The sequence below is a fragment of the Acinonyx jubatus genome, chromosome D4, assembly GCF_027475565.1.
Source record: "Acinonyx jubatus isolate Ajub_Pintada_27869175 chromosome D4, VMU_Ajub_asm_v1.0, whole genome shotgun sequence".
NCBI lineage: Eukaryota > Metazoa > Chordata > Mammalia > Carnivora > Felidae > Acinonyx > Acinonyx jubatus.
Window position 1 is genome coordinate 34423820 of NC_069391.1, and position 26548 is coordinate 34450367.

Sequence of the window (26548 nt, forward strand, 5' to 3'; positions counted from 1 at the left end):
GAGCAAGGCCTCACAGGTCGCATAGGAAGTCAGAAGACAGCCAGGATAAGAACTCAGGAGTCTTGACCTCAGTCCAGAGCTCTTTTCCTTCCATCACACTTATCTGTGCTAAAGACACTTGTACCTTTTCTAGTTAGGAGGTCATTGTCATTTGCCTGGAGGTGACTTCAAAGGAATCAGTATGATTTATGTTCTCTCTGCTCCCATGCCAATCCTCACCTCCACCCTCTTTCTGCTGCTGCAGGTATCACAGAGGCTGTCCTAGGATGTGGCCATTCTCAGAGCCATATCTTTAATGGCCACCTCAGGGAGGAAGTGGACTGGAAGTGGTACCAGCAGAGACAGTCGTGAGCAAGAGTGCATAATTGGGTAACACAAGGACAAGTGGGATTTGGCACAGGCAAACTTCAGGCAAAGCATGTTGGGAGAGGCCCACTTAATTCGCAGAGACACTCAGAATTAGTTGTAAATTCTCTGGGAAGAGATCAAGGCAGCGGCATAAATAGTTCAATTAAACTGTCGGCTCAATGCTCAATGTGTGGTAATGGTCAAAACACAGCCTTTAATCTAGATATAGAGGATTATCTTTCGACCCATAATGAGATTCCTAAGATTAGTTGTACCCGAGGTGGAGAGAATAGAGCTGGCTCAGTGACACAAGGACAGGCTTGCATTCCAGCATGACTGGGACTCTTATGGAAGGGGGCTACCTGGATGCCACAACCTTCTTGGAACCCCCTTCGGATGCTGGGAAGACAGGCATAAATCTCATTCTGCTTCCTCTGCTTTAGAGACATAGCATGGGAACAGAACACCAGAACACACTTGCTTCAAAAACTTTCAAAAAAAGTCTGATATGCTCCCACCTCCAGATCAAAGTTAATAGCCACTAGCACTGGGTCCACGGCAGAGATGTCAAGCTTTAGCTCTCTGTCTTTCTACTCTTCGTGATCGCCCACTCACATTTACTTGCTCACCTGAACAAATATTCATCATGTGACTACTAGGTGTCAGGCAGTGTCCTAGACACTGGAGATATGCAGTGAACAAAAGCAAAGATCCCTTTCCCATTGTGGGGCAAGACAAGGAATAAACAGACAAACAAAAAATAAGTAAAATATGCTGTGCATGAGATGGAGTTGAGTGATACTCAGAAAAATAAACCAGGGAAGGATAGGAAGTGTTGAGTGGGGAAACAATTCTAGAAATGGTACCCAGGGGAGGCCTCACTGAGTGTGTGATGTTTAAATACAGACCTGAAGGGAAGGAAGGATGACCAATGGGGACAGCTGGGAGAAAGCATTCTAGGCAGAGATGTAGTAGGAAGGTTCCAAGGTGAGAGTGTTCAACAAACACCAGGAAGAGGCAGCCTGATTGGAGCAGGAGAGAGGACAGTACAAAATGAAGTCAGGAATTTGAGGGGACTAGGTCATGTAAGGCCTTATGGGCTACTATAAGAATTTTGGCATTTACTTTTAGGGACATGGGGATTTAATGAGAGATTTGAGCAGAGGAGGGACATAATCAGATTCAGTTTTAATAGGATCACTGGCTGCTGTGTTGAGACAGAAGCAGGGAAATGGGTAACAGATGCCTCTGATGATCCAGGCAAGAGATGGAGTGTTGGACTGGGGTGGAAGCAGTGGAGTTGGTGAGAAGTGGTAGGATTCTGAATACTCCTTCCTGAAGGGTTGGATGGAGCAGGAATGAAAGAAGGTGTCTAGGAGGACAGAAGGTTTTGCCTCAGGTCTTCTCAGAGCACTATTGGCTCCCAAATTTATGCTTCCAGGCCAGACTCCTGCCCTGGGGCCTGGCTCACAGCAGGAGACTGACATTAACATTTGTTGGCCTGAACTGAAAGAAGTAGATGAGTCTGTTGGGTTGGTGGCATCATTTTTTCCAGGCCTCTATCAATAACATAGCTACCTCCAGATACTGAAAGAAGGATGAAAAGAGCTGCCATGTCCCCAGCTTGGTCTGAAGTGAGAAATAGAGACAGGGCAGAAACAGACACAGGATCATACTCAACCCTTCCGTTAAGAAAATCAGAGATAAGTGTTGGTGGGGAGGGGAGAGCTAAGAGTAAAAATGCCAACAATGGGCATAGTGTTGGGTTTGTGATATCAAGAGACTGGGTACAAACCCCAGGTGTGTCTCTGGATTCTATCTCTTCCCTTCAGTCATTTGTTTTCCCTCTGTGAAATGGGGTGGCTGTTTCTCTGAAAGGAAAGTCTGTTTAGCTCTAACCCCCTATAGTGCCCTGAGTCCTTTCCCTGAGAGTTCCTGTCTCCTTAACCATTTGACATACTACTTTTCCAACATCGTCTTTAGGAAACTTTTCTGTTTCCTTTCAGAATGATTATTTCTGACTCTGCCCTTTAAGTTGTGTCTACACTAGTTCCCAAAGGAAAACACCCATGTGTTTTTGACTGCTTGAGGTAAATACTACCTTCGTCCAGTTACCCCATCTGTAAACTGGGAATAACACCAACTCGCAGGGCTGATGAGTAGGGTTAATTATATACAGAATGTGTTGGGGTTGAGCAGATACACAAGTGCTCTGGAAGTTTTTGGCATAATACTATAGCATTACAATAATTTTTGGCTTGCAAATTATACCCCAGCAGAGGCATCACATGGAAAAGTGGGTCTAACCCCATGGTCCGCTGAAAGTGAAATGGAAAAAATAAGTTGTGAAATATAACTTTTCTTCCTAAACCTAAACCTAAAGGCAGAGATAATTTTTCCATGTGCAACCCACATGCAGGCAACAAGTTTCCAGATCCTGAAGAAGACTTTCTTGTCCTGAGTGGCCTGGCCTGTTGCCAGGATCTGGCCGCTCCTCGCTCCTCTTTTCTGAGCCTACAAACCATTTAAATGAGAGGGGAGGGAGCCAGAGAGGGTTTGTGGTTGGTTGAAAGGAGGGGCTTACAATGAAGATGTCCTTGCCTTTTGGGTTTTCTATTTGGGCCTCTCTTGCTTACAGGATAATTGTTTACACAGCAGATACAGCAGAGGAGTGATTTAAAGGATAATTTGAGATACTTCAGTTTAGGGTTACCCAAAATAAACACCTTGGCCCAGTATCCCCTAGACACATTTCTCTCCCTCTCTCCCTCTCTCCCCCCACCCTCTCTCTCTCTCTCTCTCACACACACACAAACGCACACACACACAGATTATTTCCTGAGAAATGTTAAGTAGGTACATCTCAGGCAAAGAAGGGGCTGCGTAGATGGGGTTTGTGACTGTGGGAGTTATAATGGTGGGTTTAAAAAAATTAACTGGCTCATAGAGGATGACAGTCCTGTCTGACCAAAGAGGGAAAGAGCAAATGGCTTGATCCTGAAGGGACAATCTGCAATCAATTCCATTACATCACTGTGCAGCTGAGTGGCCAGAGCACAGCCTTCAGAGTAAGATCCAAGTTGGAGTCCTGGTTCTGCCACTTCCCCACTGCGGCCTCAGGCAGCAAAGAGGCAACAGCTCTCAGACTGTGAATGGGACCTCCACATCCAGCATGGCCAGGGAGCCAGGGCTGTGTCCTGACCGAAAGAGGCTCTGGCCTTCCACCTGCCCTAACAGGTCCCACTTTTCCTACAGGATACGAAAAAAGAATAGACTCCCCCCAAAGCCCATCTATTCGAACATAGGTAGCAAGTGGAGACGATTAATGATTAGGGCCACTGTCCTAATAAGTCAGCCTTCTGAGGGAATTCCTCTGATTTGGGGGGTCTCAGTCCTCACACCTCAGGGTTAATAATACCCTGGGGTTTGGAGGTCAAACTCAAAGGAGCACCGGCTCTCGTGGCAGTTACCTCGTTTCCAGGCAGCTCCTCTGGCGCCTCTCAGGAGAAACTTCACTGGGCAAGCGGGCCCCCTCCCTCGGCCTCAGTTTCCTCAGTTTTGGTCAATAATCAAAGGACGATCTTAAGTTGCGAAGTAGAGACTAGTGGAGATGACATCATTTCGGCGCCACCAGACCGGGAAGTGGCAGCCAGGCCCACCTGGGTGGCCCTCCTTTGGTCCTCGGGTTGGCAGTGCACGGGGTTAAAGCCCCGACTTCCTCAGGGGTGAAAAGGGAAGCCAACGTCCGGCCTCCCCTCGGCCTGGCGCCGCGAAGGGTGCCGGGCCCCGGCTCCATCAGTCATCCCGACTGCTAACACGCTCGTCAGCATAGAGACTCCTCCGAAGATCTGGCACGCGGGGGCTGACCGGAGTCTCTGTCCCTTCAAGAAGGGGATTAGGCACCCTGTCCCCGAGGGGTCCCGGGCCGCACTTCCCTCGCGCGGATCATGCTGTACACTAGGAATGTCCGGGGATAATTAACCCCCGTGTCCCCCCTCCAACAGTGGGGGTCCCTGAGGTGCACGGCGCGCGGGCACCCGGAGATGCGCACAAGTCTGGCCTCTGAGCGCGGTGGGCTCCTACTGGCAACCTCACGCGGCAGGCGGCGGCGGGCCGCGAGCGAGGCGGAGCCGGCAGCGCCGCGGGACCCCAGTACCCTCAGGCGCCACCCCAGGGCTGGCGCCGAGGCGGCCGCGGGTGGCGGCGCGTGCTGAGGTGGAGAGTTGAGCCTGCTGAAGACCAGGGCACGAGGAGGGCGGGGCTTGGGCCCGCGGTCTGGCGGCCAGGCTCGTGGGGGTGGGCGGGGCGGAGCCTGCGGGGGCGGGCTGGGGGGCGGGGCGCGCGCAGGCCCGGGGAGGGCGGGGCCGCGGCGCGGGGCGGGCTCTGGCGGCCGGGGTGTCACACACGCGGCGGTTCGGGAGGCGGCGGCGGCAGCAGCGGCAGGCGCCGCCGGGACGGGCACGGGCGCGCGGCTCGGGCGGGCGCTGGCTGCCTTCCCCCGTCGCTCGTTCGCTCTCCCTCCTGCTTGCTCTCCGACTGGGGGCCGGGCTGCCCCCAGCGCTCTTGGGAAGGAAGAAAGGGGGGCTGAGGACGCCGACAAGTTCCCGTAGCAGCCGCAGATTCCGGCCCAGGCGAAGGCTGCGGTTCCGACGGGGCAGGAGCGCGCTCCGCCGCGGAGCGCACGGCCATAGTGTACCAGACGGGGGGCGCCCGGGCCTTTCGCTCTCCTTGGGGCCGCGGGCCGGGATCCCATGAGACGCGCCCGTGAGGGGCGAGAGATCCGAAGCCGGGGAGGCGCGCGGCAGAGGCGGAGGGCGGTGCTGCAGCTGCTGGAGGCCAGGATCCGCCGGCAGGAGGCGGCGGAGAGAACTTGAACTTGGCGTCGGGAGCGGGCGCCCCGGACGCCCCCCGCCGGGGCCGGGGCGCCGAGGGACCTGGGCCGCAGCGCTGCTCTCCGAATGGCCGCGGCGGCGGACCGGGCTCCCGCGCCGCGGCCCTAGGCGGCCTCTCGCCATGGCCAAGTGGCTGAACAAGTACTTCAGCTTGGGCAACAGCAAGACCAAGAGCCCCCCGCAGCCGCCGAGGCCGGACTACCGCGAGCAGCGGCGCCGGGGCGAGAGGCCCTCGCAGCCCCCCCAGGCCGTGCCGCCAGCCCCCGCGGGCGCCTCGGCGTCCTGCGGTCCGGCCGCCGCCTCCTGCTTCTCGACCTCGTCGGGATCGCTGCCCGACGACAGCGGCAGCACGAGCGACCTCATCCGCGCCTACCGCGCACAGAAGGAGCGCGACTTTGAGGACCCCTACAACGGGCCTGGCTCTTCGCTGCGCAAACTGCGCGCCATGTGCCGCCTGGACTACTGCGGCGGCGGCGGGGAGCCGGGCGGGGGCCAGCGCGCCTTCTCAGCCTCGTCCGCGTCGGGCGCCGCAGGCTGCTGCTGTGCCTCCTCCGGCGCAGGCGCCGCCGCGTCCTCGTCCTCGTCCTCCGGCTCCCCGCACCTCTACCGCAGCAGCAGCGAGCGGCGGCCCGCCACCCCGGCCGAGGTGCGCTACATCTCCCCGAAGCACCGCCTCATCAAGGTGGAGAGCGCCGCGGGCGGTGCCGGAGACCTCCCGGGGGGTGCCTGCTCTGGCGGCCGCACCTGGAGTCCGACGGCCTGCGGTGGCAAGAAACTGCTCAACAAGTGTGCCGCCTCGGCCGCGGAGGAGAGCGGGGCCGGTAAAAAGGACAAGGTAAGGCGTCCCTTGGTCTCACCCCTGGTTCCTGAGACACGGTGCGCGTGGGGAAACTGAGGCAACGCTCTGGTTCCTACATCAGCTTGGGGCTAGGACCCTGAGGTCAGGGATCCCACGCTGCTTCCCAGTTCTGCCCCCTCGCACGCGCTTAATCCTGGATCCTCGGCCTCCTGACACAGTCTCTTTAGCTGCTGTTCCTAGAACGTCCCCTCTCTGGGCCCACAGCCAGGTGCCCCCTTCGGAAGTAGTCTGACGGGAGCATCCTACCAACCTAGACCAAGAAAGACAGCCAGCCCTTCCATCCCCCGAGGACTGAAGTCTGAAAGTCAGAGCTGGCACGGATTTAGAAGAGCATTTATTCTTCTTTACCCCGTCCCCCCATTCTGTGGATGGGAAACTGAGGTCCAGAGCTGGGAAGGGACTCGCCCGATATTACACAGCACTCTTGGTGGCAGATCCGGACCGGCTGTCTTTAAACGTGCATCTGTAAATTCCTCTAAAAGCCCTGCCCTGCCCCACCCCTCGCGCCAGGTTGCCAAATCCGAGCGGCCTTTTGTAGTGGAGCTGCACCGGGAACCCCCACGCGTGCTTTTCCGGTTGAAATGTGCTGCCTCCAGGATCTCTCCACTTCGACCCGTCAGTTGCTCCCGCCGTGCACAGAAGGGGGTCCGGTCAGTCAATCCTTCCGGCTGGAAGGAGACTCACCCCTCCACTCCTCACCTCTTCCTTATCCCACCCCCACCCCCACCCCCTACTGTACCGAGAATGTAGGGGATGAGTTTATGACAACCCCCCTCCCACCACACACACACATATTAGGCCATTTTGATCCCTCTCTTTGAAGCAGACCAGTTACAGCCAAACTGGGCCCCCACTCCTCCTCCTTCACACTCCTGTGACACCCTCCCTTCCCCATAAAATAATACTTGTTCTGCCTACTTATGGTGGAAGGCAGTGTTTTGATTATATCTGAGGCCCAGTGCCCTGCGATGTCTGTCAGGCTGACGTCCCTCTAGTTTTCCTCATCACCCCCACATTTTCCCAAAGGTAAACTTTTGCCCAGGCATGGGCTGGGGAAGACTGATAGAGAGTCTGAGTTCCTTTTAGGACTGGATGTCCAGACAGAAGGGAGACAGGCTCCTACCTGCCAGCTGGTGCTTGGAAAGGGATCTTTTTGTTTTCCAAGCGGGAGGACTAAAGGGATCCCCCTCTTTTAATTTCTCTGCTTGGCTTCTCTCTGAGGCCCCAGGTCCTGAGAGTCTCCCCTCTCATCTGGGTCTGCTAAACGGTGGGCAGTCAGTGGAGGATCCCACCTACCTCTGGGACCAGTTAGGGGGCACACTTCTGAAGCATGAACTCTGGGCTTCCTACAAGAAGCTGGGAGCCAGGTGGTTCCCCCAGGTGCTGCCTTGGAGGAGGGGGAGGTTTCTCTGGGAGCCTCCAGGATCAAAGGCTTACGGCTGATCTGTGAGGGAAACACCAAAGAGGCTCTCTGCTGCCTTATGTATGGCTCAGGCTTGGCTAGGTGCTGGCTTGGGAGACTCTGAAGTTCTCGGGTATTATGGTTGGTTTGAGCAAGGCCCCACCAGTGAAGGTAGAGAGATTCCCAGTTAATGGTGCTGACCTTCTGTGTCCCCTGTGTTATTCCATGACCACCTCCCAGGCGGGCAAATCCTTCTCTCTCACTGCTTGTGGTTCTGCTGCTTGCTAAAGTTTTCTTTAATGGCTTTCAAAACTTTAGTAGGCATTTTCTTTCCTAATTACAATTAAGACTATTTCAAATACTGAGGGAGGGATAATGTGTTTTATAGCTGGAATGTCAAATGTGTTTAAGAGTTGGCTTCGTTCACCATCATGTTATTTTATGGGTCTTTTCTATGCCCTCTTCTATTGGGTGCTGGAGCAGCCCCCCTTGAATTTTATGGCCCAGGCTGCAGTGCTAATGATGAGTTCTGTGATGGGAGTGCTGTTACAGCAGGGGGTGAAGTGGAGGTGGTCAGGGAGGGCCATTGTGGGGGAGGGGTGGTGACGATGGCTGGCTGCCGAGAGCTTGGCACTTTAGGGGATGCCTTTGTGGCTGGTATCGAGAGGTTAGAGTTGTGCAGGACCCCAGAGGGGCATCAGGACCCAAGTTAGGAAGGACCTTGTAAGCTAAGCACAGTGAGGACCAGTGAAGGGATTTAGCTGCTAAGGGAGGTTAGGTTATTTTTTTTTTATCTCTCTTTGCTGCATTTCACCTACTAGGTTGTGACTTTGAGACCTTTGATCTTTTAAGAAATTGTTCTGATCCAGAGACAGGAATCACAGCTACCAGATGTTCTTTTTAACCAGGAAGAGGGGAGGCAACCACAGAGGGCCACACTACACAGTGGTTCTCAAACCAGAACTTGCAGTGCTCTCTAAAACACTGATTCATCAAGCCTGCTGTGGGTCCTGAGAATGTGCATTTCTAACAGGTTCCCAGGTGATCTTTGCTGCTGATCCTGGTATCACACTTTTGAGGACCACTGATGTAAAGTGGCTTCTCCTTAGTGCTCCCCCTGTATCTTCTGATTGGAACTGCTTTGGGATGCAGAGACTCTAGATCCCCTCATCTCTGCCCTCTGTGTGGGGTTGTCTCCTCATCTGGGGCCACCACCCATTCCTGGTCAGGCAGTCAGATCGCAGCCTGGTTTTGGCATTATTTTCAGCCAGACAGCTTTTGGAAGCCCAGGCATACTATAGATCACCCCTGAACACCTCGGAGCCTTCCTTCTGCCTCTCACACATGGATCCAGGAAAACCCACTTCTGGTACCCCATTTAATCTCAGGCCCAGCTTTCTTCTATCAGTTGTTGGGGATAGGACAAGAACCCATAAGGCTGTTGAATGCCTCCCCACCCCCCACCCTGTTTGCCAGGCTCTATGTTTGTTTTTAACATCAGGCCTCAGTTGGGAGTTACTGTGGTGTGAAGTAGAAACTGTTGGTCCACAGATCCTCCTTTTCGGTGCCTCCTGTACCACCTCCCATCATAGGGGTTCCACCTCTTGCCTCCCTCAGTGCCAGAGCCTCTCTGTATCACACACTTAGGCGTCGTTTTATTCTCCCAGTGAGTTCTGTAGTGCACGCGCACGCGCGCGCACACACACACACACACACACACACACCCACCAGTCTTGGGTTTTTTCCCTTTTAGAATCATGTGGAAGAGGGGAAGGAGTGACAGCTACAGAAGACTTGTCAGTAATTTCTAGCATAAGTCTCTGGAGGAGATTGTCATACACTGTCTTCATCATTTGTTTCCCTGGGGTTTGTCTTGGGGAATTTCTTGAGGTCTTTACCTAGGAGGCAGCTTTGAGCTGGATCTAGAGATGGAACTGGGATTTTCTGTGCAGGGGAAGAGGTAACTGCATCCTGCATCACTTCTGTGTCAGTGCTGTGTATACGTGTGTGTAAGTTTGCATATGTAAATGTGTGTGAGTATATGTGTGTACCTGTTCATACAGAATCTCAGCATGGAGTATGTTCCTGAAAACCAAAGCTTTCTTGCAGTGGGCCTCCCTTAGTGAATGGGAGAGGACGTCAAGTAGGCGGGAAGCTGAGTTTGGACCCCACAGGGAGTCCTTGAAACTGGTGAGCCAGGAAAGGGACAGACTCAGAACTATGATTGAGCTGTCACAGTGGGGGATGGGGGTGGGGTGGGAGAGAATGGGATCAGAGTTGAGGGACAGTTATAGTCCAGGTAAGAGGCTGAGAGAACCTGAGCTCCCCGGAAAAGAAAATGAAACTTTAATAGATAGAAATATTATTCCTTCAGGTTGTCTTTATTAAAAACTAACAATGACAAAAGAAGCCAGTAACTTGGTGGATCTCCCTTTGTGCAGCCAAACAGGTCTCATCCCGTATGTTTTCTGCTGAAGTCTTGTTTCTTTTATCATAATTAAGTAAATGTTTCCACCACAACTGAGAAAGTCAAGATACATGATGACATCAGTTTCCCAAGTTTTAAATACATGCTAATGTGTACCAACAGTTTATATTTTGTCAGCATCCACAGGGTTGAGTTAAATAACACGTTTCTAAAGAATAATATGTCTAACCGTTTTTTTGTTTGTTTGTTTGTTTTTGTTTTTAAGATTCAGCAAACAGTTTCTGAATGGCCTGCTAGACAAGGGATATTCAGAGAATAAATGGTGGTCAGCTTTCCAAGAAGGAAGCTTCTCAGTTTGCAATTGAATACCAGCTTTGCAAAGGTCTAGTCTGGGAGACAAATACAGCTAGAGAGACCTGAGGAATGCCAAGACAGAAGTGTGTGCAAGGGACTGGTAGGGCCTCGAGTTATGGGAAGTCAAAGAGAGCTTTCAGGAGGAGGAGGAGGTGATATTTGAGCTGACTCTGGAAGGATGAGTGGGAATTTCCTAGGCCAGGAACTGGGGAGGAGGGCTGTCCATGCAGAAGGGACAGGGCAGCTTGTGCCAGGGTCTGAAGGCTTGGGAAAGAATGGTTAGAGGCTCAGCAGGGCAGGTATTATGGGGGATTGCAGAGGGGGTTAGAGCCACAAAGGGAAGAGGGTCTTTCATGTGCCTTGCTGGGGAGTTGCAACTTGTTTTTGGGGGCTTTTTCACACGAAATCATTGATGTGTGGCTTGACTGAAGCCAGAGTCAAACATAAGTTGTCAGTTTCCATTTTGGTTAACAAAAGGTAAGAGCCAAAGTTAGTGTCTGTGGTTTGGCTTGGGATATTCTTTTCTTTTTCTTTTTAATTTTTTTTAATGTTTATTTTTTATTTTATTTTTGAGAGAGAGAGATTGAGCGTGAGCAGGGGAGTGCAGAGAGAGGGAGACACAGAATCTGAAGCAGGCTCCAGGCTTTGAATTGTCAGCCCAGAGCCCGATGTGGGGCTCAAACTCAAGAACCTGCAAGATCATGACCTGAGCCCAAGTTGATCGCTTAACCCACTGAGCCACCCACGTATCCTGAGATACTCTTTTCTTTGAAGTCTTGTCCCTTGAAAGTAGTGTGAGAGAGATGTTGCATATCAAACCCATTTTTCTCCATTGAGTCCCCAGAAGAGAAATCTGTTCTCTAGGCTTTGTGCTGACCACTTAATTGGTCATTTAATCCTCACAATCACACTAGAAGAGGTTTAGATACTGTATCAGTTAGCTATTGCTGCATAACATATAACCCCAAACTCCGTGATTTTAAAACCTAGGGGTTAGCAAACTTTTATTAAAGGGCCAGAGGGTGGGTAATTTTAGGCTTGAAAGCCAGTCTCCATCACAACTGTTCAACTCTGCCCTTAGAGCTGGAAAGCAGCCATAGATGATATATAAATTAAAGGGCATAACTGTGTTTCAGTAAAATTTTGTTTACAAAAATAGGCAGCTGACCTATGGTCTGTAGTTTCCAACCCCTCCTTTAAATGATAAGCCTACTACATTCAGTTGACCAAAGCAAGATACAATGCCAGCCAGGATTCAAGGAGAGAGGAGGAGGGTCACCTGGGTGGCTCAGTCAGTTAAACGTCCCACTTGGGCTCAAGTTGTGATCTCACGGTTCCTGGTTTTGAACCCTGTGTCGGGCTCTGTGCTGACAGCTCAGAGCCTGTAGCTGCTCCGGATTCTGTGTCTCCTTCTTTCTGTGCTCCTCTCCTACTCATGCTCTGTCTTTCTCTGTCTCTCAAAAATAAATAAATGTTAAAAAAAATTTTTTTAAAACAGAGGAGAGAAGAGGATCTGCATGATCTCCTGGCAAAGGGCAGGGATACAGGCAGTCCATTAACCGAGGCCTTCAATACTATCCATCTACCACAGGTAGTATTACCCTTATTTTATAGATAAAGAAACCGACGCCTCAGGGTTAATGACTTGCTTAATGTTACACAGCTACCAAGTGACAGAATCAGGATCACATCTGTGCAATCTGAATTCCAAGTTTATATGCTATTTATCAATTTGTTGTACTATTCTCTGTGATTTAAATGGAGATAGTAGGGCTCTGATATTTACTGAAATGTGCGTTGTGTGTCTCCTCCTCCCTTCACTTAATGTTCCTCTTTCTCCCCTCTGCCCTAATTTCCACACCATTCAGTCTGGGCTTTGGTGGTCCCCAGAAGAGACCCCAGAGCTGGCTTTTCTCTCTCCCTCCCGCATCTGCCTCCGAGGTCCATAAATGAGATGTTAATGAAGCCCTTGAATTATTTTATAGAGAAATTCTGTGCGCAGAGTTGGTGCTTCTCAAGGGACAGCTGCACAAAACATGTGTCTTGTAACTGTCATGTCTTCTCAAATGAGAAACACCAAGCATTCCCTGCCTCCAAGGATTGGTGAGGCTGTATGTGCTGTTTGGGGGTGGGGGGGGGGAATAAATAAATAAATAAAAATAACCAAAAATCTAATGGTACCTTGAACTTATCAAAAAGGAACCTAAGTTTCCTTAAAGGAGATCAGGTGACCATCCTCTAATCTGACAATCTCGGAACAGGACTGATTTCCCCCAACTTAACCCCCTAAGACTTGACCTCATCCTCTCCCCGCCCCCAAAACATTCTGACCCATAAAATAGACATTAAAGAGCAAATTTGAAACAGGTGTGGCTTCCTCTGGTCATTTAGCAAAGCTCAACTCGCCTGTGTCAAGCGCTCCCCTGGGCAGTTTATCTTGGGCTGACTTCTAGATCTTGTGCTGAGACAGCCAAGAGGTAGTGGCCTGTGGGAGAAGGGGGAGGTCAGGCTTGGCCCTAGAAAATAAATTGGGATGTATAACTTTGAAGCAGAGAGCTGGGATGCTGGCTGGCCGATGGCAGCACCTGTTGGCATTCTGAGCGGTGGTGGTGGGTTTCCTGCTGGATGGAGACAGGATGCAGTGGTCTCTGCCATCCTGACTTCATGACTTCTGTTTGGCCTGTGTTGACGAAGGAATTGCCATATGCAGGCCACTGTCAGGAGCTGTGTGGATACAGGGATGAACCGGGGGGTATGTGGTGCCTACCCATAAGGAGTTTATTGGTGAGGACACAGGAACCAGGTGAGAATACAGATTTATGTGGCGGAATTTATCAATAAAGTGGTATGGGTGAGCTGAGAGCCGTTCTGGCACAGAGGCTATTCTGGGCAGAACCTTGATTCCTTGGAGGTGAAGGAGAAGCAGGGTGAGGACGAGAGAAGCGGAGGAGTCTTGGAAGAGGAGGCATTCGAGTAAAGAAAGAGTAGTCACTTCAACTGAGGGAGCTTTCCACGATAGTATTATTAGCCAGTGCGTGTACTCTGAGCCAGACAATGTTCAGTGTGCTTTATAGGCATTAACTCTTACTGTACACCAAGTCTTCTGAGGTAGGTGCTACTGTCATTCCCATTTTACATATGAGAAAACTGAGGGACAGAGCTGTTAAATAACTTGTCTGAGGTCCTACCACCGGTGAGTGGCGGAGATGAGATTTGAAACTGGATCCAGAGTCTTTGTCTTTGGCCACTGTGCCATACCCCCTCAGGCTGCGCAGTCTCATGCCTGAATTTCCTCTGCCTTATTTGTGGCTAGACTTTATAAAAAGCCCCTCTGTTAGCCTTGTAGGAGCAATTGATTCCTACATTTATGTAAGTATTCCATAACTTAAGAGCACTTTCATACCTGTAGTTAATTTGCTTCATAGAGTCAGTCTGTAAGGAAAATGCTATAACCCCCATTTTACAGATGGAGAAACTGAGGCTCTGGGGAGGTGTGGAGGTACTTCACAGCAGGTACTGGCTTGAGTCAGTGGCCAGGCTATGGACCTTCTGTTCTGAGCCCAGTGCCCTTTGTGCTGTGGGTGTGGAAGTGGTTTGGCCAAAGCTCCAGTCCACAGGAAGGGTGACAGCCTGATTGATTTCCGGTTCTTTCCATGTTTTGATTCTGAAATACTTTACTGAGACCATTAAGGAGCATCGACAGAGGACCTTGCTTCCACAATGGAATTTTCCTTCTCTTCCTGTTTGGTATTTTCCAGTAATATTTCTATTAATGTTTCACTTTCAGAGGCACTAGCTTCCTGAGAGTTTTTCGCTTTCTCAACTGCTGAGCCAGGAAGAATTGAATTTTCCTCTAAGCCATTCAGTTCCTTTCCATTTTCTCCAAGGGGAGCGCTCTCTGGATTTCCCATTATGCTGTAGAGGAAGGATCTTGGAGGTGGGTCCAAAATTGGAGAGAGAATTAGTCAAGGCCTTGGGGAATGACTCACACCCTGTGTTTTCCAAGCAGGACTTAAGAGTAATGGTCAAAAAGGGGCTCCCCAAGGTCCACAAGGGGAGAAGTAACTTGACAGGTGGGTGGGGGGAAGCGGATATCACTGGCCCACTGCTGGGCCTTCACTTACAGGCTGGACCTCCAGTCCTCAGCTGGACCATGAGAGCTTATATCAAGATTTTTCTCCCCATTCATTCATTCAACAGATATTGTTGACCACTGCTTATGTGCTGGGGATTGTTCTATTGAGGTACTGGGGATAAAGTGGTGAACAATACAGATAAAAATGTGTGCTCCCTGGGGTACCTGTCTGGCTCAGTCAGTAGAGCATGTCTCTTGATCCGGGATTATAAATTTGAGCTCTACATTGTGCAAAGTGTTTACTGGAAAATGAATGAATGAATGAATGAATGAATGAATAATAAAATCTAAAAAAAAAAGTTTGTGCTCCCCTGAGTTTGCTCCCTCATGAGAGGAGTCAAGCAAATACAGTGTGTTGGGTGGAGAGTGTGAAAGGTAAAGCAGGTTAAAGAGGCTAAGGTGGGCCAGAGTTTGAGATATGGTGCAGTTTTAGATGAGTTCTCAGCTGTGCTGAGGATGTGAAGGCAGGATTCCTATGGTTTCAAGGGCAGGGCATTCCGCACAGAAAGAGCAGTCAGGGCAGGAGCCCAAGGCAGGAGCAGGACCGGGGGCATTCAGGGAAATGAGCATGACTGGGTGGGAGAGGTGGGCTGGGCAGGTGGGGAAAGGTGGGCCAGGGAGACTGAGTATGGTGCGCCTTGGGGGCACTGGAAGGGTCTCTCACTTTAAGTCTGAATGAGACCGTGAGACAGGGAGTGGAGGGTTCTGAGCAGAGGAATGATGGGCTCTGACTTGGGTTTTGAGAGGATCACTCTGGCTGCCTAGTGGGGAACAGCCTGGAGTGGGGTGAGCAGGAGGCCAGCGGGGGCACCTGTGAATGTTGGATCAGGGGTGCTAGTGGTGGGTGAGGAGAAGACACCGAGCTCAGGACACATCCATAAGGTAGAGCTGTAGGATTTCCTGACAGATGAATGCCACGTGAGGTATGAGGGGCAGGAGAGTCAAGGGTGACTCCGAAGTTCTGGCCTGAGCAATAGGGAGGATACCAGAGGACAGTCATAGTTAAGCCTTGATGGGCTTGACCCAGCGGCTCAGTCCTGGGGCTTAAAGCAGGACACATTCTGCCTCCCAGGGTTCCAGAGAACCTGGAGGAGGCACGGGTGACCTCCAGTCCATCCCGGCTGGGGAAAAGCACCCTATATGGGAGGTGGGTTTGGAGGAAGGTGCAGATGGGACAATCCCAGACAGAAGGCATCCTGTCCACAGTGGTTGAGATCAGAAGGGGAGTGCTGCTGGGTGCATACAGGTGTGGCCAGAGCCTGGGACTCGCCTTGGTGTGACTGCCGGTGATGGAGGAAGGTGGCAGGAGTTGTGTGTAAAGGGCCTCACCTGCCACTGGTCTGAAATGGCCCCAATTCTCCAAATTCAAAAGAAGCAACTTGCTGTGTTGCATGCCTGAGCCGGACACTACAGAAGGGCAAAGATGAGTGCCATGGTTATGTCTCCAGGGACAGGGCTGGAGCCTGCCTGCTTTGCTGAGCAGAGCATTTCATTGCTGAGCATTTGTGATTGTTGGGAAAATTCCCCCTTCTATGGGGCCCAGCAGTACGTGGGCCACAGGGAGGAGGCAAACAGAAGTAGGAGGAATGGGGCTTTCCTGGTTTCTCCAGGCCATGACTAAATTCTGAAAATGAAAGTGACTAGAAAGTTCTTTACAGTGAAGCTTCACTTTTTTTTGGATGTGCACTCCCAGAAAGCCAGACAGCCCCATAATCCGTCTGGTGCATTCCAAAGCCACGCATGTGATTTGGAGCCTGCGTGGCATTTGTGGAATGGTGCAGCCTCTACCTGCTCTCTGTGGGGGCAGTTGTGAGTTGGCAGTGTGCTGAGGCAGTTCCTTAGAACCACAAGCTTGGATTTTTAAATATGTTTCAACGTTTATATCTGTGAACTTTTTCTCCCCCTTTTAACAAAACTAAGACAAGTTTGGTGTAGAAAATGCAGATAAGCAAAAATAAAATAGAAACCAACTCAAATTCTATAATTCAAAGAAATCATCATTAGCATTTCACTATTTTTCAATTAGCCATTTTTTTCAATGCATCTGTCTATACATTTTTCCCAGCACAAAAATTAAGTAATATTGTACGTATTTATTTTCTTTTTGTTTCGAGACATGGAAAGATGTCTCCATTATCTTAAACATTCAACAACAGTAATTGAATATCTGTATCGTATTCAGTTAGGCTTTCCATAGTCTTCCCTAATTTAACAGTGCTCTAACGACCATCTTTGTAACAGAATCCTTAGCTTAAGTCTCTGATGGTTTCCCTGGAACTGAGTCCCAGAAGGAGGATTGTTGGGTAAGAAGAGGAAAATTTTGATACGTGCTTTCAAATTGTATCCTAGAAAGATTTCACACATTTACGCCTGTTTTACTCTAATCCAATTTAGTTTCATTTATAATTTCTTGGGTTACTGGTGTCCATGTGCTTTGACCATTTATGTTTCTTTTCTAAAAGTGTATACTTATATCTTCTGTCTCTCCTTTCTACAGTAGGGTTTATAGGTTTGTTTTGTTTTGTTTTGTTTTTTTGTTTTTTTGGTTTTTTTTTGAGAGAGAGAGAGAGGGAGGGCAGAGAGAGAAGGAGATAGAATCCCAAGCAGGCTCTGGTGGTGTCAGCGTAGAGCCCAACCCAGGGCTTGGACCCACAAACTGTGAGATCATGACCTGAGTCGAAATCAAGAGTAAGTCGCTTAACCAACTGAGCCACCCAGATGTCCCTGTGGGGTTTAGGTTTATCTTTTTATTGATTTGTAAGAGCTCTTTGGGGTTTAAGGATGGCAGCCCCTTACCTGCCATTTGAGTTGCGGAATAGTTTTTATTTACAGATTTATAATTTGTGTTTCAGTTCTGTTTGCAGATTGCTGTTGCTTACACCGAATCATTTTCTGTTATTAAATAACTCCCAGTGGTCTTCATGATTTCTGGAGTATGCTGCTTAGAAAAGTCTTCCTTACTCCAATGTTAATCTGTATTTTCTTCTAATAGTTTGATTTTTTTTTTTAACATTGAAATCTTAATCCATCTGTAGTTTGATTTCAGGGTATGAGGTAGGGTTTTAATTTTGTTTTTCTGAATGACCAGTCTGTGTCGGGGCATCTTCTCGTTTCTTGCTCGGTGATCTGTATTTCTTCAGGTGCCTTTTTAGGCTTAAATATTTTGACTGTCTCACCGTGACTGAGTTTAGGTCTTATCAGCCTATTATGATAATGATGATTTCGCCTTGTCTTCATAAAAATGACACCTTGTGTCTGCAGGTACCCATGTGCTTATTACACATTCAATTTCTGACACCTGAGGGAAGTAACTGGGTATTAGCGCTTCGTCTTTGGATGCCAGGTGTGACACTGTGGGCGGGATGAAGCCAAGAAAGCCTCAACCCACCTCTGGAGTCGGCATCCCCATCCAGGATCGGGGGACTGGATGTTTGTATATATTTGGGGTGACCACATTCTGTGTTCTGCCCTACCTGTGGGGCCTTATCTGGGTGTGTCTGCTTCAGCTTTCATATGATGACTTGTGGAGAAAGGGATGCAACATTCAGTCATCAGTGCAGCGAACATTTTTTAGATATCTACCATGTTCCAGCACTAAGCTAAGCCCTGTGGACATTCAGAGATGAGTAAGCCCCGTGCTCATCCTCAAAGCCCGGGAGGGATATTGGAAAGGCCCAGGGCTGTCTCCAATGCAAGACAGAGTTCAGTGCCAGGATAGAGAGACAGGTGTAATGACTGAGTGGGGAGGAGAAGCATTGGAGCCCAAGGTGGGCACAGGCAGTAGTGGAGCTGTCTGTGGGTAAAAGAGCTCAGACTTGGGGCATGGCTAAGACTTGAAGGTGTGGCATATGAAGACTACAGTATTTTGGTCACTTGGATGTTTTTCACACCCGCCAAAGTCCAGCTCAGGTGATACGACTTCACAGAGTTCTCCCCTCATCCCCAACCTTTCCTGTCCTCCTTAGCCCAGGTGTCCTGTGTCTTTAATCAGCAAGAGACCCTTTCTGAACCCCTGCTGCATGTTCCTCTTTCTCTGGCTCAGGCTGTGTCAGGATAATCCATCTTGTAGTGTCCGCTGTGAGGTTTGTGACATTAATGAATTGGTGTTGATGGCACAAATTAAGTCCGGGAGTATTCACCGGGAATAAACCAAGAAAAAAATGCAGATTTTTGAACACTGAAGAACATTTTTATGGTCCTAAGAGGCTGAGGGTATCTACCTAGTTCATTGTGTGTTATATCACATCACTGAACCCTAGACCAGCCCTCATAACACATTAGAATCACCTGGGGAGCATTTTTGAAAATTTTCAGTTCCCCACACTTACTCCCATCATGGCTCCCTGGGCATCAGTATTTTGGGAAGCTCCCCGGATATTCTGATGCATGGCCAAGGTTGAAAGCTGCAGTCCTGGACCTTAGTTTAGAATTCCAGGGGAGCCTGGGGATCGCTCAGTCCAACCCTTCGGCATCCATGCCTAAAAACCTCCAGTGATGAAGGGATTCATCACTTCCCAGGCCACATAACTTACCCACTCCTTTGCACAGCTGGGCTTGCAAGGTTTTCATTTTTTGGGTTTTTTTTTTTTTTTTTTTTTCTGTTCCCTCCAGCTTAGCACAGATTTGTTGAGTACTTGGTGTTAACAGGAGCTCTGCTGGCTGACTTCTTTCTCTCTGTAGACTCTACTGTTTTAGTTGGACTCCTTGAGGTCAAGTAGAACCAGTCTAACCTTACTTCTTCTACATGATGACCCTCAGATGTGTGAGACCCTCAGATGTGTGATCATATCTTCAAAGGCAGAGGGAAGCTGCAAGTTGTAACAGTTCCCCTTAGAGCCAGGTTCCCAGCCAGGACACCCACTGCTAAGGGCAAGTACCTTCCAGTATTACAAGTGTGGAGGGCGCTGATGGACCCCAAGTCCAGGACATTCCTGGGCAGGAAGTGGCAGGCTAGACCAGGTTCTGAGTGGGTGGCCTGAGGTTAGCACTGAGGAGTGAACAGTGCCAGTGCATGACCCAATGGGGAGCAAGGTTGGATTATCAGGGGGACTTGGGGGGTCCAAAGCAAAGAGTAAAGGAGCAGTTAGGAGTAGCTTCCAGGGGAGCAGGTGGGATCTTGCCGCCCAGGACCTCAGTCCCAAACAGGTAGAAGTAGAGCAGAAATTGCCCAGATGAGAGCGGCATTGTGTAGGAGGCTAGGCATTCTCTGTCCTGGTTCTTCGTCTTTTGTGGGGGGTAGCCAGCAAGGCCACGAACCACAGGTGCCCAGAGCTATTGATTTAAACACTGTGAAACCCTAATGGTGTCCAACCGTGGTGGTGTGAAATGAGCACCAGCTTTGGGGTCAGAAGTCTGGATTCAAGTCCTGGCACTGATGCTTGAAAGCTTAGTAACTTGGGGCAAGTGATTAACTTCCAGGCCTGGAATGCTGCATCTGTCCTAATGTGGGTTTAACAGTAATAGATGGCGTTTCCTGACTGCTCACTCCATGCCTTGCAGCTATGTAACACTTTCCATGTATGATCCTCACGCCAGGTCTTTTATGTGGTCCTATTAGAATCCCCTTTTTTAATGTGAAACATTTTGGAGATGAGGTCCAGGGGCAGTACACAGGTCATTGTGAGGCTTTAATAAAATCATTTGTTTAAATGGCTGTGCACAATGTCTGGCATGTAGGAAGAGCTTTATGAATGTTTTCATATTCTTTTGGCCACAGTCTATCCTAGGCCTCAGCCTGGAACTCTGGGCTTCCTATAGTCACAGTCAAGACAGTGGGGCTGCCCTGTCTAGCTTGGTAAGGGCATCCTCAAAAAGTAGGCCTGTCCTTATTTTGATGGTCAGTTTATATTGATCCATGATACCTTGCAGTGGGAGAGTAAAAGTAAAAACTATTCCTGGGTCATCATCCTGTTCCAAGTTCTTTATATAGATTAATTCACTGACGTCCACAACACTACCTAGGAGGTAAATTCTATTAAAAAGTCCCATTTTACAAATGGGGAAACTGAGGCAAACAGGGCTTTGTTGTTTGTTTTGTTTTTAGTACCTTGTCATAGATGATGCAGCTACTAAGAGCTGCAGATGGGGGGCCCCACGCAGTTAGTCTAGCTTCTGTCTACCCTTAATCTCTGTGCTAATAGCTATAGGGCACATTGACAGAGGTCATAATTCTATATCACCTGGTGGTCTCAAAACCATGATGCCAAAGTCATTTACAAACCAGAGATTTGTAGAGATTGATAAAGCTTCTGGTTTGGACCAGGTACTCTCTATGTGTTCTCAGGATAATGCTGCTGAAGGAGAATTCAGAAGGCTTCATGGAGGACGTGGCACAGAACTGGGCCTTCTTGTAAAGGGAGCATTTGGGTATTTGGACACTGGTGGGTGTGAGGAGGGCATCAGGGGTGGGGGGCACTGTGAGCAGTCTCAAGTGATGGAGGGAGAGGCAGTGAGAAGGTGCAAGGGGAAAGACGCCAGAATGGGAGCCAAGGCCAGGTGTTGGAAGTCCTGAGGGCCAGACCACAGAGTGTGCTCTTTATTCTGTAATGGAAAGTGGTAGAGCCAGGGGGTAACAAGGTCAGATCTGTGCTTTAGGAAAACCCGTCTGTGTGCCGCTTAAGAGGACTGGTTAGAGAGGGTGGGAAGGGGGAGACCTAAGCGGAGCTAAGAGGTGGGGACCCCAGTTAGGAGACCTCAGATGCCTCAGGCAGAGGGAGAAGGGCCTAACCCCAGTCTGGATCCTCAGGCTGCAAAATACGGTGACTGACTACTCAGGCAGCTTGTGATGACACCGGTCAATGGAGGAAAATCGAGCACTTGTCAAGCACAGGTTTGCCTGGATCACCTCGTCAGTAGCCGAGATGCCTTGTGTGTGAGAGTTTGTGAATTACCTGGTCCACCGGGGCCTTTGTCCGCATTCTGTCCGTCAGACACATCTTGTGCCAGGGGTGCCCCCTGGGCCTGGGCTGGGAATGGAGGTACATCTCCACGTGTGGTCCTGCCAGTGGGAGAATCGGACCAGAGGTGTGAGTCTGGCGGCACCTCAGCTGGTTGTTGCTGCAGAAACGCAGAGCAGGCAAGGGCAGAGCCACCACATGGGCAGCCTATCCCTGAGGGAAGCTGTGCAGGTGGCGGAGATGGGGGAGAGGGCAGTGTTTGTTCTTGTGGACCGCAGAGCTAGTCCCCCAGTCTTGGACCGAGGCTCACTCTGCCATCGGATGGCGGCACCTCACGGAGTTGGACGTTGGGGCTGTCCATAGAAGGTAGACGGAAGTCATGGTAAAGCTGTGAGTGGTGTAGCTGGAGCCTTCAGAAGAAGGGAATGCAAAAGGGAGAGGAGAACGCTGGGGCTCTGGCCAGTGCCAGGATGCTGACCTTTAGAGGACGTCCTCTGCAGGGAGAAGCTCTTTGAGAAGCAGTGAGCGCTCAGGAGCCATCAGGTCCCCAGAGGGGAAGAAACATTAGCCTTGATGAAGATGTTTGCTGGGCTCCATCCAAGGATCCCCTGAGGATCACCAACCAATTCCTTCCGCATTCAATACTGAATCAGAGAGGCCCCTCTGGCCAGCAGAACATTCTTTCTGAGCCCAGAAGAGATACTTTGTAAATAAATATCCAGGAATAATGTGCCATCAGTCCAGCTCAGGGGGCTCCTGCTGCATGCATGGGGCACACATTTGGGGAATTCAACTGTCAGTCAACTCCTGCTTGCTGAGCTTCTGTGGGGCTCGGGATCCATCTGAAAGCCATCTGTGGTGTGACTGCCAAGTGACAAGATGGTGGGAATTGGTGTCATCACTTCCTAGTCCCCCACAGGATGGCTGAGAACATTGTTGAGGCTCAGATCACACACACACACACACACACACACACACCCACACACACACACACACGCCTTGGGCCTGAATGTTGTCAAAGTGCAGACACCAAACCCAAACTTGCTACTGGGGTCTTGCCTTCCTTCCCCTTGTCCCACCCCATCCTGATTTCTGTCTGCACTCTTGTTCTGATTCTTTATCACCCACACACTAGGACAGAAGTGGGCCTCGTCTTGAAAAAGCTGAGGAACTTATCTCTATCCTTTATTTTGAGAAGGCCTTAAAGATTATTAGACATGAAGCCTCCAGAGGAAGCAGAAATTGCTGAATGTGACAGCTCGCAGAGGGATGCTGATTAAGCAGCTTGGAAGTAAGAAGCTGTAGTCAATGGATAGGGGTGAGGGCTCATTCTTGATTTTTTTTTTTTTTTTGTACGATTCACTTCCTCTCTTCTTAAATAAGAAATGCCCTTTTTACACCTGTCTGATCCTTTGTGGAATGGTAATCCCAGAAAATCTCATAACCCTTTGCTCTTGATGGTTTCTTCTGGTTTTACCTATTTCTCCACAACCTCATAAGCACTTCACAGTATTGGATTCCGTCAAGTTCAATGGCTCAAGGTTTTGTTTGCACTCAAACATTTCTTACTCTGAAAGTAAATTTCAGTTTTACACTTACAATTCAGAGTCATTTTATTTTGGACATTTCTGATGGCCACCTTATAGTTATGGATGGGAAAGGGACTTTAGCTCTGTAAAGGGTACTGAAACAAAACAAGAAGTTTATATGTTCTTATCTTCCCCCAAACTTTTTGTTTAAAAAATTCAAAAAGGGAAATCAGGGCTTCCCTTGAAGGAAGAAGCCAGGCTTCCTTAGATCTGTGTATTTGAATTTCAAAGGCTTGTTTGAATGTGAAAACTAAGGACATCTTGCCTTCACAGTCTAAAAATCAGAGACTACTGAGTTAGATTATCATTATAAAGTTTATTCCTATAGTCATTAGGGGCATGACCTGTTCTACTCTTTAGTTCTTTAGTGGTAAACGAGAATTATCCCCATTGCTGCATTGGTCCATGACTGGATGGTCAAAACATTGACAAACATTCACAAGTGGATCCAAAATCATAGGGTATGTCTTGGGGATTTGTACCAAGCCGTGTGTGTTGCAGATTCATGCATTGATTTTAGAATAGCCACATAGTACCTGTTCAAACGCTGGCCTAGGGGCCTGTGAGAGAAGCAGTATAGGACAGTGAAGGAGCACTGCTCAGGCTTAGTCTGGATTTGGAATTGAGGGTCTGTGACTTTGGGCAAGTTGCTTGACCTCTCTGAGCCTGTCTTCCCACCTTTAAAATGAGAGTGCTCATCCCTATCATGAGGTCAGCCGTTGAGGCTGCTGTGAAAAGACTTAATAAATTAAAGTTACCCTAGAAGTGTTGTACACTTGGTTCCAGGTCAGAAAGAGTAACAGCAGACAGTGAGGGAACAAGACAGAGAAGCTGAAAAGTTGCTGCTCCATGACCCAGTGTGTGCCCTGATAGGAATTTATCCTGAGGATAGAGTGAAGAGAGTCACAGTGACTTAGTTACCGGTAACCGACAGCAATTGGGAAAATGAAAAACTGGAAATCCCCTAAATACCCAAGCATGAGAAATGTCTAGCATGTGCCACATGCTAGGGGAGAGGGCCACAGCCAGCCAAAGTGGAGTTGAGTGACTCAACTGCAGAATAGTCAAGAGGGGAAGGGGTTAGATATAAAAAGCTAAATATTTGTATTCTCCCCCCTACCCCATTCCTACATACCTATGTAGGAAAAAAGCTGTAAGTAAATAGATCCAAATGTGACAATGGTTGTCACTGGAAGATTGGGTATTTTTTCAGATTTTAAAAACAAACATTATTTAATGGCAGAGATACTTTTTGTTTGTTTGTTTTTTGGTTTTTTTTACAAGCTAATGATATCTCAAGTGCAGAGGAGAATGAGAAGGTAAGCCAATGCAGGCTCTCTGCCTCTCAGCCCTGCCATCTGAATGAGTTGTTGAACTTCAAAGCCAGGGCTGAGAGTGTCTCATTGTGTTGGAATGTGGGCAATGAGGATCACAGGAAGTGGTGACAAGCCCTTTGTTATATAAGCTCACCAGGCTTGCTCGGTGCCAGCACTGGCCCTTGGTGCTCCATCAGGGCATCATCTGTCTGTGTCCGTGGTCACAGCCTGAGCCTGGGCAGGGACCTATATTATAGGAACTGTGCTGCCAGGCACAGGAAGCCACAACTGCACACCCTCTCTCCTTTAACTGCCACTGGTGCATTGGGCTATTATTCCACGAAAGGAGAAGGGCCATTGTGGAGGGATTTACTGGCTTTATTCCCGACCTGGAAGGTATGGGGATTTTCCCTTACCCCTTTGGAAGGAATATATCCTGGCTGCCTCTAAAAGCCCAAACAACCTGCTTTTCATCTGCTTCTGTTTCTCTGTTCCTATTTGTGTGTGCTGTGTTTACAACTGTGGTTGGCTGAAGGGGTTAGCTGGGAGAGGGGACTGTTCCCTTGGGCTGGGAATGTTGCTGCTCCAAAGGCAGATTGCAGTTTTTCCCCTCTGTTAACTTCCCTGTAGGAGGCAGGCAGAAGCGGGCCTTGCACATGACAGGTGCCCAGTGAAGCCTTGCAGTATTGAGGAGTTTCCTGTATGGAAGGGTGTCTGTGTGTATGTGCTTGTGGGTAAGAATTGTAGAATATTGCAATGAGAAAATATCTTGCTCTCATGCCTGAGATTATGAGCTGCTTTTTTTTTTTTTAAGATTTTATTTTTTATTTTTTAAGTAATCTCTACACCCTACGTGAGGCTCGAATTTACAACCCCGAGATCAAGAGTCGCATGTTCTATAAACTGGAGCCTGCCAGTCGCCCCAAGCTGCTTTTTATTGAACACCCATTGTATGCTGTACTCTGTTGGGTGCTTTAGGTACATCAAATCACTAATCCTCCCAGGAGCTCTATAAGGAGGATATTATCCACTTTTCACATAAGGAAACAGATTTAGGTCAGGGGGACATGGTCTTCCTTGTTTTCGTTGACATTCCCATCTTATTGGATACCAGGGACTCCGTTCCTGGAGAACATGTACTCATTTTTTTTTTTTTAATGTTTATTTATTTTCGAGAGAGAGCATGCAAGCAGGGGAGAGGCAGGGGCAGGTGAGGGACCGGGGATCCAAAGCAGGCTCTGTGCTGACAGTAGACAACCTGATGAGAGACTCGAACTCACAAACCATGAGATCACGACCTGAGCTGAAGTTGGACGCTTCACCGACTGAGCCCCTGTATTCATTTTTGATGTACCCCTGAAGCTCCTGGCTTAGAACCTGGAACACTATAGCCACTCTGTATAAAAGCCACCATGGCTGGGTGACTTTTGACAAGTCCTAGTCCCTCTCTGGGCCACAGTGTCTCCATGTATAAAATAACCAGCTGTTCTTCTCTATCACAAGGCCCTGTCGTTTTCAAAAAAAACTTTCCGGGACAGCCATCCCCCCTGTAGGTTCCTGTGGAATGTGGTTGGTCTTGTAAGAAGTAGTCACAAGCAACTGAGGCTTTTTTACTGTCAGGCTCGGGCCCAAACATCAGATGACTGTTGTCCCCAATTAATAAGACACAAGGAATAAAGTTGCGTAACTTTATAATGAAACCTCATTTCTCACTGCGGTTTCAATTCATCCAGCGTCTAAGGCACGCGTCCTGCCCCTGGCAAGCTCGCATGTTTCATTCCTTGGCGCAAACACCCACCTTTTCACCTGAATTAGTTTGGAAAAGCCTTGGGCAGTTTCCAGAAATTAAATCTAGAGGATGGAAGGTTTACCACCCCAAGATGTTCAAAGAAATGTGTGGCCTCCTGTGGGGACCCGACTCAGAGGGGAGCCCAGAAGGGCTTTGGGGAAAAGTATGTTGCCTCCCAGGGTGGTCACTTTTTCTGGTTGGGTAAGTTCCCATGTGTGTCACATAGGAGCCACTGAACTTTCTGTAGAGGGCCAGCCATTAAGTGTTTTAGGCTTTGGGGCAACTACTCATTTCTGTTTCTGTTGCAGCTATTCATTTCTGGCCTTGCAGGGCACAAGTGGCCAGAGACAATAGATAAATGATCAGTTGGGACTGAGTTCCAATAAAACTTGACTACAAAAATAAAACTTTGCAGACCTCTGGTCCAGAACCTTAGGCATGGGGCTCCTGGCTGGCTCTTCAGCAGAGCATGCATGTGATTCTTGATCTTGGGGTTGTGAGTTCAAGCTCCATGTTGGGTATAGAGATTACTTAAAAATA

At 49.2% G+C, this 26548-nt stretch overlaps 1 protein-coding gene and 1 long non-coding RNA gene across 2 annotated transcripts in view; one reads left to right on the top strand and one right to left on the bottom strand.

The window, feature by feature from the left end:
• The window catches only part of LOC128312168 (uncharacterized), a 168764-nt gene extending 164134 nt beyond the window's left edge, over positions 1–4630 (bottom strand). Inside the window, exon 1 of the long non-coding RNA XR_008291113.1 lies at positions 3819–4630. This is a non-coding gene — a long non-coding RNA (uncharacterized LOC128312168). The remainder of the gene's footprint in view (positions 1–3818) is intronic.
• A 104-nt stretch (positions 4631–4734) lies between these two features.
• The window catches only part of SHB (SH2 domain containing adaptor protein B), a 135632-nt gene continuing 113818 nt past the window's right edge, over positions 4735–26548 (top strand). The window contains exon 1 of the mRNA XM_027039484.2: positions 4735–6075. Within this exon, the coding sequence (XP_026895285.1) occupies positions 5362–6075 (714 nt within the window). The 5' untranslated portion in view covers positions 4735–5361. The remainder of the gene's footprint in view (positions 6076–26548) is intronic.